The sequence below is a fragment of the Xenopus tropicalis genome, chromosome 3 (genome assembly GCF_000004195.4).
Source record: "Xenopus tropicalis strain Nigerian chromosome 3, UCB_Xtro_10.0, whole genome shotgun sequence".
In the NCBI taxonomy this organism is placed as follows: Eukaryota; Metazoa; Chordata; class Amphibia; order Anura; family Pipidae; genus Xenopus; species Xenopus tropicalis.
This window is the reverse complement of record NC_030679.2, coordinates 104,373,107-104,386,834: the sequence shown is the minus strand read 5'-3', so window position 1 is coordinate 104,386,834 and position 13,728 is coordinate 104,373,107. Positions and strand designations below refer to the sequence as shown.

Sequence of the window (13,728 nt, the reverse complement as noted above, 5' to 3'; positions counted from 1 at the left end):
GCATTATCCCACATAAAGGATGTAAATGTGTTGATTTTGCAGGAGCTGAAATGATAGATCATATGGGGGTATGTTCCCATTGGGGCCCCTACATGCCACATACTTAGGTAAACCTATACATATTGGGCATCAAACTGTTCAGTGGACCCCTGGCGTTCAAATTTAGGGTGTTTTATCTTGGTACCTAACACTATGTGGGAGATAAGATGCTGCAAAGTGGAAGCTTTGAGGGGATTTTTGGAAATGTCATCAAAATTGCTAACTTTAGAAAAGCTGTGCGGCTTGGTACTTTGGAGTAGAAAGACATGGGTACCCATTTTAGATTCGGGGGAATGTGTACTTTCCAAAAATATATGACTTTCTGGGGTGAGCGTACTTTTTTGTAGCTTTATCCCACATATAATGATGTAAATGTGTTGATTTTGCATGAGCTGAAATGACAGAAATGACAGTATATATGGGGGTATGTTCACATTGGGGCCCCTACATGCCACATACTTAGGTAAACCTATACATATTGGGCATCAAACTGTTCAGTGGACCCCTGGCGTTCAAATTCAGGGTGTTTTATCTTGGTACCTAATGCTATGTGGGAGATAAGATGCTTCAAAATGGAAGCTTTGAGGGGATTTTTGGAAATGTCATCAAAATTGCAAACTTTAGAAAAGCTGTGCGGCTTGGTACTTTGGAGTAGAAAGACATGGGTACCCATTTTAGATTCGGGGGAATGTGTACTTTCCAAAAATATATGGCTTTCTGGGGTGAGCGTACTTTTTTGTAGCTTTATCTCACATATAATGATGTAAATGTGTTGATTTTGCAGGAGCTGAAATGACAGAAATGACAGTATATATGGGGGTATGTTCACATTCGGGCCCCTACATGCCACATACTTGGGTAAACCTATACATATTGGGCATCAAACTGTTCAGTGGACCCCTGGTGTTCAAATTCAGGGTGTTTTATCTTGGTACCTAATGCTATGTGGGAGATAAGATGCTTCAAAGTGGAAGCTTTGAGGGGATTTTTGGAAATGTCATCAAAATTGCTAACTTTAGAAAAGCTGTGCGGCTTGGTACTTTGGAGTAGAAAGACATGGGTACCCATTTTAGATTCGGGGGAATGTGTACTTTCCAAAAATATATGACTTTCTGGGGTGAGCGTACTTTTTTGTAGCTTTATCCCACATATAATGATGTAAATGTGTTGATTTTGCAGGAGCTGAAATGACAGAAATGACAGTATATATGGGGGTATGTTCACATTGGGGCCCCTACATGCCACATACTTAGGTAAACCTATACATATTGGGCATCAAACTGTTCAGTTGACCCCTGGCGTTCAAATTCAGGGTGTTTTATCTTGGTACCTAATGCTATGTGGGAGATAAGATGCTTCAAAATGGAAGCTTTGAGGGGATTTTTGGAAATGTCATCAAAATTGCTAACTTTAGAAAAGCTGTGCGGCTTGGTACTTTGGAGTAGAAAGACATGGGTACCCATTTTAGATTCGGGGGAATGTGTACTTTCCAAAAATATATGGCTTTCTGGGGTGAGCGTACTTTTTTGTAGCTTTATCTCACATATAATGATGTAAATGTGTTGATTTTGCAGGAGCTGAAATGACAGAAATGACAGTATATATGGGGGTATGTTCACATTCGGGCCCCTACATGCCACATACTTGGGTAAACCTATACATATTGGGCATCAAACTGTTCAGTGGACCCCTGGTGTTCAAATTCAGGGTGTTTTATCTTGGTACCTAATGCTATGTGGGAGATAAGATGCTTCAAAGTGGAAGCTTTGAGGGGATTTTTGGAAATGTCATCAAAATTGCTAACTTTAGAAAAGCTGTGCGGCTTGGTACTTTGGAGTAGAAAGACATGGGTACCCATTTTAGATTCGGGGGAATGTGTACTTTCCAAAAATATATGACTTTCTGGGGTGAGCGTACTTTTTTGTAGCTTTATCCCACATATAATAATGTAAATGTGTTGATTTTGCAGGAGCTGAAATGACAGAAATGACAGTTCATATGGGGGTATGTTCACATTGGGGCCCCTACATGCCACATACTTAGGTAAACCTATACATATTGGGCATCAAACTGTTCAGTGGACCCCTGGCGTTCAAATTCAGGGTGTTTTATCTTGGTACCTAATGCTATGTGGGAGATAAGATGCTTCAAAGTGGAAGCTTTGAGGGGATTTTTGGAAATGTCATCAAAATTGCTAACTTTAGAAAAGCTGTGCGGCTTGGTACTTTGGAGTAGAAAGACATAGGTACCCATTTTAGATTCGGGGGAATGTGTACTTTCCAAAAATATATGACTTTCTGGGGTGAGCATACTTTTTACTAGCTTTATCCCACATATAATGATGTAAATGTGTTGATTTTGCAGAAGCTGAAATGACAGAAATGACTGTATATATGGGGGTATGTTCACATTCGGGCCCCTACATGCCACATACTTGGGTAAACCTATACATATTGGGCATCAAACTGTTCAGTGGACCCCTGGTGTTCAAATTCAGGGTGTTTTATCTTGGTACCTAATGCTATGTGGGAGATAAGATGCTTCAAAATGGAAGCTTTGAGGGGATTTTTGGAAATGTCATCAAAATTGCTAACTTTAGAAAAGCTGTGCGGCTTGGTACTTTGGAGTAGAAAGACATGGGTACCCATTTTAGATTCGGGGGAATGTGTACTTTCCAAAAATATATGACTTTCTGGGGTGAGCGTACTTTTTTGTAGCTTTATCCCACATATAATAATGTAAATGTGTTGATTTTGCAGGAGCTGAAATGACAGAAATGACAGTTCATATGGGGGTATGTTCACATTGGGGCCCCTACATGCCACATACTTAGGTAAACCTATACATATTGGGCATCAAACTGTTCAGTGGACCCCTGGCATTCAAATTCAGGGTGTTTTATCTTGGTACCTAATGCTATGTGGGAGATAAGATGCTTCAAAGTGGAAGCTTTGAGGGGATTTTTGGAAATGTCATCAAAATTGCTAACTTTAGAAAAGCTGTGCGGCTTGGTACTTTGGAGTAGAAAGACATGGGTACCCATTTTAGATTCGGGGGAATGTGTACTTTCCAAAAATATATGACTTTCTGGGGTGAGCGTACTTTTTACTAGCTTCATCCCACATATAATGATGTAAATGTGTTGATTTTGCAGAAGCTGAAATGACAGAAATGACAGTTCATATGGGGTATGTTCACATTGGGGCCCCTACATGCCACATACTTAGGTAAACCTATACATATTGGGCATCAAACTGTTCAGTGGACCCCAGGCATTCATATTTAGGGTGTTTTATTTGGTTACTTTATGACCTGTAGGAGATAAGATACTATAGACTAGAAGCTTTGAAGCGATTTTTAAAAAAAATCACAAATTTTGATAAAAACCAATAACTTTAGGAAAGCATTGCGACTTGATAGTTTGGAGTAGACAGACAGTTGTGCCTATTCTGTATTCCCCAGAATCTGTTCTTTCCAAAAATGTACAATTTTCTGGGATAAACCTTCTGTTAGTGGAATTTTGGCCTTGAAATCCAAAGTATGCAGTTTTTTTGGAGCAGTGCTTTGGGAATTTGGTAGTGTACTGCTGGGAGTTTTTGACCTATACAAGTGAGAAATCTCCATAAAACTATATATATTTGGTATTGGCACGTTCAGGAGACATGGGACTTTCCAAATCAGTTGTATATTCGTGCATAAAATAATTTTTGTTTCTAGTATGTGTGATTATATTATGGAAAATTTGATTTTTTTTGCATTTTTAGACATTTAGAAGCCTATATCTTGTTACAGAATTGGAATTACACAAAAATTCTACCATATTTTGAAAGCTTAGGTTGTTCTGAAAAAAACGATATATTGTTTTCCTTGGTAAACTAAAAGTCCCCCCGAGGAAAGGCCCCTAAAGTGAAACAGTGCAAAATGTTCAAAAACTGTCTGGCAATACAAGTTCCGCTTTGACCAAAATGGCTGGCAGTAAAAGGGTTAATGATGTCTTCATCTTTATTTTGTCGGTGGGGATGGGTCGTGATGGTTATTGGTAGTTCAGGTGTGAGATCAACACCAGTAGTTAAAAAAAACAAAACTACCCAATCCAGTTCATGGAATATGTGTATATCTATAAGAATATATGAAATGTTTTACAAGTTGGTTCAGTAGCAGAAAAGTGAGCTACAGCCAACACAGTGAACTTTAAGGATATTTTTCATATTATTACATATTCCCATTATATGCTTAAGCTGATATCATACTTTGTCTACATAAGTACATTGCCCAGACTTTCCACCAACATGTATGTTTTGTAAATGAAATACTTTTCTCTATATACTGGAGTCATTGATGAGCAAGCTGGAAAGGCTAGTAATGGTGAGTATAAGAATGCTGATAATGAGTGCTATGCAAGTGATCAGGGAGGGAGGGTGTATCCCCCCCCGAAACGGTGATCAAGGTGGTCATAATAAATGGGGTAAGCTCCCCGACTGCATATGTTTGTGTGTGCGTCTCCGTTACAGAAACAGATCAAGTGAGTGGTGTCATTGTATCCTGTGTCACTTGTACAGATGAACCCCTTTGCTTAATTAGGTTCCTTGGCTGCAAATGTGGGTCATCTATGATCATTTGTATCATTGGTTATATTGGCACAGATATTGATGTTATTACATTATATTACATACAAAGAGCAAGCTCTTTAAGAGACCCCTGTTTGAAGGCTGGAAAGAGTTAGAAGAAGAGGAAGGAAATTAATTAAAAATAAATCAAAATAAAAAATGAAGACCAGCTGAAAACATGCTAAAAACAGGCCATTCGGTAACATACTAAAAGATAAACGTCAGCCCTCCCATAACCATAGCCTAATTTGCTTATGCAAATTAAGATTTAGATTTGGTTCAGTATTCGGCCAAATCTTTAATGAATGGTAAAACATTCGCCCAAAAGTGCTGTTTGGGTGTGAAAAACATAGCTCAACCTTCACCTGGGCTGACTAATGTTACATTGTAAAACAATTTTGTGAGATACCATAAAATAAGCCCCAAAATTTCAATCATGTCAGTCCATTTTTTTTTTCATACATTCCTTACGTTTCAGCAGGAGAGATATGTATGTGGGTGTATTAAACAGCCATTGTGTAATATATGGAAATACCAATTCATTACTTGTCAGGAGAATATATAGAAAATAATATATAAAGAAAAAAGCAGAGCTGGGTTATTTCATGTTACTTTAGCTTCCTGAGCTTTAAGTAGCTTTACTTTAGTTATGTTCATTTAGTTGTTTCTTTATTATTTTCAACAACTGGGTTTAAAATGGCAAAAAACAAAATCCCAGGCTTTGGTAAGAAGTAATTGAAAGGTGGCTCAAAGCCAACAGTTTGTCGGAATAACCACAAACCATAAGGAGGTAGCCCAAGACATCCTGTAATAGTTACTAATCCTCTAACATCATTTCCATTCCTGGTGATCGGGTCAGAATTGCAAAACCTGCCCTGCTTGATATTCCAACTGAGGCATATTAATGATGTATGGCGCTGCTGATATTTTGTAGTGGATAACTGTATGACACAAAAGACAGAGGGAAAAAAAGATGAATATCTCAGAACTAATATCAGTCAGGGTTTAAAACAAATGTATTGTTAAAAAAGAAATGTTAACATTGAAATGTAATTATTATTACTGTAATATTTAAGGTGAAATAATGTTTACTTGCTAGTATAAACATAGAAAAAAACAGGTTTAATGAACCATGCCAATACATTTTCTGCAAAATTAAAATAGCCAAATCAGAACCATGCGGAGAGTCTAGTAAGAAAGCATTATAACCTGAATATGTGAGATTACTGAGATTTTAATCAACTGAGGCTGAAAATACCGGTAAAGGGGACCTGTCACTGTAATAAATAATTCCAAATTCCTTTCTGTTGTGTATCCAGCAAAATAAATTTCACTATATAAATAATAACAAATTGGTTTCCTTCAGTCTCGGAATTACAGAATCACAGCAGCAGGCAGGCACCATTTTGTTGATATTTATTAAGGCAAGTTTTTTATCACTCCCAAAATCTTGTGTATGTGCCAGAATGGGGGACCTGATGCCCATACCCATGCACTAGCTACACAAGATGGTGAGGAGGGAGGGGAAAGTGAGTGCTGAATGGAAAGTAAAAGATGTTGTCTGCCCCACCTCTATGCCTTAGGCAGGATTTTTAAATGCCTTTATGGGTGTGTTAAATTTATTTGAAAAGGACTTTTATTATACAGTCTGGGTAAAATGTCCCCTTTAAAAAAGAATGTTTGGAAATGTTTTTTCTCTGCATATTTGTTTTTTTTTCACTGAGTGGCATATGTCATTTTGTTGACTTTTTGTTATTGTTATCTATTATCTGTTATCTATTATCTGTTATCTGAGGTTGGGTATCAGACAGCGCTACAGCATGCTCTTGCCTGGGCTTAATAAAGGCAGGGCCCACCCATGCCATGTATCTGTCCTCCAGGCTGTGATTGAAAATCTTCAGTAGTAGATGAATGTAATAAAGTTCTTCAGTAGTAGATGAATGTAATAAAGTTCTTCAGTAGTAGATGAATGTAATAAAGTAGAATGAAATAAAATAAAATAGAGCTTTAAAGGGAGCAGAGCTCCCTAAACATCCTACCTCCTGGAAGCAGGATGGCAAAGGGGCTGTTAGGGAGGGGTCAATGCAGGGAAGAAGAGGAGAAGGATCCCTCACTATTCAATTCTTGGGCATCCTCGAGGGAAGCCAACATTAACCCTTCTGTCCCTGTGCTACTTAGGGACTTCCTGAGAAATGCCATTTTGTCAACCTTTAATTCTATAAATATTATATCACATTCGCATAAGCTATTCTACCAGGGAGCTTTAAGAACCTAGTGTACAATGCCCTCTGGTGGCAGGATTAGCTGAACTGGGGTGTGGCTGGCACTTTTTCCACCAAAGGCCACAGATAGGGTTGCCACCTTGCCAGTAAAAATGAAGCTTTGTGCCAATGTTATTTATAGGGAAGAAAGATAAAAACATAGACCTGTATTTTTTTTTTTTTATCAGAAAAGGTGGCAACCGTAGCCTGTTCCACTTATGCTTTATTAAAATTTGGCTGCCCCTATGCAACTCTTAGATATGACCTTGCTTTATGAGGCAAAAAGTCATGCAATGCATATAGTGCTCTCTAAATCTGTATAATGTTCCTTTAAATGTAGACTGTGTAACAGACTTATATTTGTTCAAGGTCCCTGATACTGATCTGCCACTTTAAAGCCATGTTGGTGTATAGAAAATGCCAAGCACCCTATGACTGAATCATTCATTACGTGAAACAAATCTGTCTCAGTATCTAAATTTAAGTTCAGCTAGGCTCCAGACTGGCATATACAAGAACTAGACCTAATGCTGTAAGTGGTTATGCAACATATATGACAAGTCCATTTATTTTTAAGGATGGGGTCTTTGTGCAGCCAAAGCTCAGTATCCCATTGCTGACATGGTGAAAATGCTCCAGGAGCAAGGAAAGACGGTTAGGTAAGCATCTTCTACATCTCTCCGTATCTGTTACATCTGGGAAAAATTGTATCCGAAGAAAGTACCCAATTAAAATTTCACACATTAAGCTAAATCTCTATAGCTTATAAATTCATAGCACAGAAGTTATTGTATTCTACTATCTACTATCAATTTATACTTTACACGCTCCTTAACAAATTATGTTCTATGACACAGAGGTTTAGATTTCATGTGTTTATATTGCTTACACGATCACTGCTGCTGATTACTATTGTTCTGCTCTACTTTGTATTTTTTACATTTGGAGTGACCATATGTGACATCTTGGGAAGTGGGGAACAGTAGGCATTTGTGACAGATGATCCTGCAATGGGATAGCAGCTGATCTGTCCAAATGGAAATCTGATCTTTTATACTAGTGGGTGCTTAATATGATTGCTGGGGTTTGGCTGAAGCCATGTATGGTCACATTGCACAATATCTGTTTAACTGATTTATTACCATAAATGCAGGCCAGTGTCTGGCCACCTTTATTTATGAGATTTTTAGATGAAGGCCGACACTGGCTTTTATAAATAAGTAGCAAGAAATGGATCCATTGCATATACTTTTTGTATAGGTTAAAGTAGAAAACAAAGCAATAATGTGCCTTTAAATGGCAACTGGAGCCTTGTTATAAAAGTCATGGAAACTTAGAGCCCTCCAAAACATTTTATTTAGTTTTCTGAGGATATCCTGCTCTGTGCCAAACTGCTAGATGTAGTGCAGATATACTTTAAAAACAAATATACATACATATATTTTTGATATATCTACAAGTATTTCAGCCACAAGTAATACATATGCCTGCCAAAATGACACTTTCAAACTTTACCACAGCAATAAATCAACATGAATACAATATAAACAAAGGCACAAAAACCAGTACCCAGTTGCTTAATGCAATCTGTGTTTTACATAGACAACTGGTTTTCTGTTTATATGTCCAGTTGAGCAGTGTTTATCAGTACACTGGTGTTCCCTGCACACAATACAGGTTGCTTATATATGTGCCAGAGCTTGGTACCAGCCTTCATGCTACTTTCCAAACAAGCTGTGACATTGTCTATATAATATCATAATAATATGGCATGTTTATTTGATCCATAACTGATCAATAGTAAAACACCCATCTGTATTTTGTATTCTGACCTTTATAATACACTAGAATTGTTGAAAAATCTACTTCATGGGTCAATATGGCAAAATATTATTTGTGTATGATAGTGGATTGCATCACAGAAGGTCAGAAATCTGGGGCATTTTTTATTTTTTTGCAGCTTCCAGCACTATATTAGTAAAGGACTTTCCCTTATTTCCTAAATCTGTGGGATTTGTCTCCCTTTGCTCTCATTGTTTTCTGGCCTCAGTAGCTTGCCAAGTGCCTTGAAAAATGGCCCAAAACTACAAAGGGAAGGGAGCCAAACGAAAGTATACATACTGTTTTTCATTTCAGACCCTGACTAGATAAAGCAGATGCCTCATTTGGATTCAAAATGGCAATTGTTGGAAAGACAGCTTTAATACCCAAGAGCTTTGTTGCTTAGCAGAGTCCAAGACCAGAGCATTAGCAAACAATATCTCAGCTTAGCACTGTCAGTGGTATCTTTCTAGTTCAGTGTGTAGTGTCTAATTTAACATCTTCAGTGCACCATTGTTACTCCATTTAATGCAGTACTAACCTATTGTAGGTTTGCCATTTTACTCTGATTGTAATGTTTGTGTGGATAGATGACCAGATTTTTATCTCTGCCAGTAAAATGTGCAGATACATATACAGATACAGCTAACTGACAAATAAATTACCTTTTAAGCATTTAATAGGTGTGGTTAGTTGAAAAAATTGCCTTTTTTTAAAATGTAATACTCTAGATTTGGCATTCACCCAGTGGCAGGACGGATGCCAGGTCAACTGAATGTCCTATTAGCTGAAGCTGGGGTGCCCTATGATATTGTGCTTGAAATGGATGAGATTAATGAAGACTTCCCAGGTAAGGATATTCTTGTGTAAGATTATATGGAGCATTCCTAGTGTCTATGATTTCTGCATTACTGTATGCTTTTCTTGGCCAAGCAGCTATGCAATATTTCCCTAACAATACATCTGTTTGTCATTATGTGTAAAAAGGTTAGACTATTGCTTTTTTCCAAGACAGATTAACAAAGACAGACATAGATACCTATATGTGCACTTCCTGCTAACAAAAGAAATGCTACATATTGAGGGAAATCTAAATGCGTTCTATGAGAGTTTTTCTGCATTAGCAAGAAGAACCCATCGTATGTTGGTTAAATAAACAGTGCTTCTCTTGGGGAGATATAGGCTGCACTGACACTTTCTAAATGGCAATAAGAATCAGAAATAACAACCCCATTAGAAATCAGATAATGGTAATTGTGAACCCAAATAAGTTACTAGTCACGAGCTGACCTATTGCTGAAACCTACAAGCTATACTTGTAAATATTATGTGTTTACACTGCTTCGCATACATTTGAATGGGAATTAATGATCGTGCTGGTATTTGTGCTTTTCAGACCAAAAATGCTGTGGTTTTTAGGTTGAAACACACCAGAACCACTGTTGTCACACAAGCCATAACACTTACATTATGGTAGGACAAAAGCCTTCCAAATAATAAATACAGCATTGCGTAACTGTGGTTCCACTCCATTTTAATCCTTATTGATCCCCATGCATGAATATGAAATAAGTTTAACTGATGATGTCATTAACCTGCAGAAACAGATTTGGTGCTAGTGATTGGTGCAAATGATACAGTAAATTCTGCTGCACAAGAAGACCCAAATTCAATCATCGCTGGTATGCCAGTACTAGAGGTCTGGAAAGCAAAACAGGTATGCGAATAGGAACATTCAGAATTATAGAAGAGTTTGTATGTGATGTGGTTTTAGTCAACTTGCCTACAAGTTGTTTCTGACACTTTAAATCAATAATTACTTAATTGTATCAGTGAATTAAAGGAATATTATCATCTCCTGTTTTAAATATGTCTGCACTTCTAAAGCTGGCAGACTTCTGTTACTTATTAAAAACTCTCATTCGCCTTCCCTATCCCTCTGCAAAATCTAGCAATGAGGTACACAGCAGTTTCAGACAAGATGTCATACAACTGTGGAATGCAGTGTTATACAGATGGCCAGACTCTCTTATACAACATAATAGAACTGCTACTTTGTAATTTGAACTGTACCATATGATTATACTCTCTTATTCAAGGACAAAGAATATCTATTATAATTGAATTAAGTACTTTAAACGCAAAACATTACAAGTAGCATAAAGTTAAAAATACACACTTTGTTTGATGGAAGTGTCTGGGGGTCAACTGCATCTGGCTCAGAATTATTCATGTTTTTCTCATGTAGGTTATTATTATGAAGAGAACTCTAGGGGTTGGATATGCAGCTGTGGACAACCCTGTTTTTTACAAATCCAATACAGCCATGTTGCTGGGGGATGCAAAGAAAACATGTGATGCTTTACAGAGCAAAATTAGAGAAATATAATATGACATTCACTGTACAGGTACTGAAATCCCACTACTAAAACAAGTGTATTAAATATGTTTTATTGATTGACGACTATTTGCCTCATATATAAATTTATTATTTACTGTAAATTATAGTTTGCAACCAGACATTTTATTCAAGATTCTTTAAAAGAAATTACTAATCTAGTAGTAGTAGAATAACAAAAAATGTTCTTTTTACATCAGCTTAAATGGATTTAAACATTTTTAACAGTGTTCAATATACTTTTCAATGCACAAAATCTCTTTATCCTAAAACAGTAATGCCTGAGCTAATGTTATAGAAAGCATGCCAAGTCAGGCTCTAGTGCTATACTGCAAGATATATAAACTGAATCTCTCATATGGAAAACAATAAATTGCTTAAAATACACAATTACTATTAGTGGCCGACATGGCATGAGGGTTTATGAGAGGGAGTTTTTTTCAGGCAAGATTTATTAAATGAGCAGCAAGAACCCCTTTTCAACATTAGTACAATAGGTGGATTTTCAATAAGGCTAGGGAAGGCTAAGCTACTTGGCATCTATAATATCCCTATCACCCTTGCTCAAGTCCTACGTTAACTCTTTCCCCTGAAAAAGCTAATTATGCTTTTATATATTTTTGTTGCTTTTGTTGTTTTTGTGCACTTTTCTCTTACTTGTCATTGTTTTGTTCATGTCTAGTTAGTTAAAGTGGAGCCCTCATGAAATTGCATAGCTGGAAAACAAGTTATGTATCAGTGCCAGTGTTATAGTGCGAGGGCCTGTATATCTGCCATCAGTACCCACTGCTTCTCACTGCATATAATGTGCCTGGGGTGCTAGCCTTATTCTCACTGCCTGGGGTCCTAGCCTTATTCTCACTGCATATAATGTGCCTGGGGTGCTAGTACCCACTGCTTCTCACTGCATATAATGTGCCTGGGGTGCTAGCACCCACTGCTTCTCACTGCATATAATGTGCATGGGGTGCTAGCACCCACTACTTTGCACTGCATATGTGCCTGGGATGCTAGTACCCACTGCATCTCATGTGCTGGTTTTGTAAATACAGACTGTATTTGACTGTATATAATGTGTCTGGGATGTCAGGACCCACTTCCTTTCTCGCTATAAACACCTTTAAGCTAACTGATCCCAAACACAAATGGATGGAGAAACCTTCACGGAAGTGCATGTACCTTTACATATTAAGCATTTTAGGGTGAAAAAAGCACTCCCACCCTGGGAGTCAGTGGGAACCGCAAGGAGTTTGGGAGTTCATTTCTATGCCAGCAGTGAATTCACTAAGCCTCACATTAGCTTTAGGTCAGGCTATATATGTCCCATCTTTAGCCTCCCCAAACAAAACAAAAAAAAATGAACCCTCTGCCTATGATTGGTTCAATGAATAGGGCTTGTACTGAACATACTTTTTGCCTGTTATTATTTCTTGAACTAAACAGGGCAAAATTTGAATATAAATCTAATGGTGATGGCAAACGAGGAGATTAGTTGCTTGTGGTAAATCTGCTGTACTGCAGGCAACTAATCTGAAAATGCTTTCCCATTGGAGGATACTGTAGTTCTCAGTGCAGGCACTAGGGCAGCATAGGGAAGCGGATCTACACTACTGTACATGTGACCTTGCCCTAAAACAAACCCCAGTTTAGTGTTGTTAATCTGCAGTCAAATGTTCTACACACTTGGATCCTTGTCCTACTACACAATTAGGGGCAGATTTATTAAACTTTGAGTTAAGAGCTTAATATATAAAAACTCATCCACCTTCTATTCATTCCTATGGGATTTTTAGAAGCGTATTTCTCAAACGGTGAGCTATAACTTTCACTCAGTGGTAAATACACTTCTAAAAATCCCATAGGAATGAATAGAAAGTGGGTGAATTGCTATGTAACTCTAAACTCACATTTTGCTAAATCTACCCCTTAATGTAGCTCATGGTAAATCTGCACAGGGCCTGAAAATCCCTACCCCTTACAAAAGCTTCTAATTGCTTCAGATAAAACATATTTGCCTTTTCCCACAATTAAGCTAAATCACTGCGAGTAACATGTTTTACTTGTGGCTTTGCAAGAGGAAGGCACTTTCAGGAGATCTGTCACCTGCAGTAGCGCAGACTTACTGCAACAAACAAATCCCCCTATGCACCAGTACCCTTCTGATCTCTAATGGTTATCCCAAGCATAGCCAAGTGGAATTGTGACTTGGTTTCCATAACAGCCTTTGTGAGCACCATCTTGTTTTTAGGATTGTAGAGCTGAACACAATGGATTCTTGCATGTGTTTATGTATGGCATATTCTAACCACGTGTCACAGGTTGTTTCTGATATATAGTACACTGGATTGTCATTTTATATTTCTATCACTAATGTCTGACAGCATGGATTTCTTTAATATGATAATTAATGATGAGGATAAATATTTTGGGACATTCACACAAAGTTGACAGTGGAAGATATCAACAAGGTTCACTCATTTCAAAATGTTACCAGGAACAGCGCCTTTATAGAAGTGACTCCTACACAGCAATGCTCTTAAACTGCAAAAAGATCACTTGTATTCTGGAATTTTTATTCGTTTAAAAGTTATGTAAATAATTC

The 13,728-nt window shown here is 37.5% G+C and overlaps 1 protein-coding gene across 2 annotated transcripts in view; it reads left to right on the top strand.

Annotated features, from left to right (window-relative positions):
- The window catches only part of LOC100490887 (NAD(P) transhydrogenase, mitochondrial), a 67,205-nt gene that overhangs the window by 38,095 nt on the left and 15,382 nt on the right, over positions 1-13,728 (top strand). The window contains exons 19-22 of one of the 2 annotated variants that reach the window (XM_004912605.3): positions 7,485-7,566; positions 9,460-9,578; positions 10,330-10,445; positions 10,977-11,136. In XM_004912605.3, coding sequence (XP_004912662.1) covers positions 7,485-7,566; positions 9,460-9,578; positions 10,330-10,445; positions 10,977-11,117 — 458 coding nt within the window. In that variant the 3' untranslated portion in view covers positions 11,118-11,136. Of the gene's footprint in view, positions 1-7,484; positions 7,567-9,459; positions 9,579-10,329; positions 10,446-10,976; positions 11,193-13,728 lie in introns of those variants that run through there. The other variant, XM_002936571.5, reaches the window with a different exon arrangement.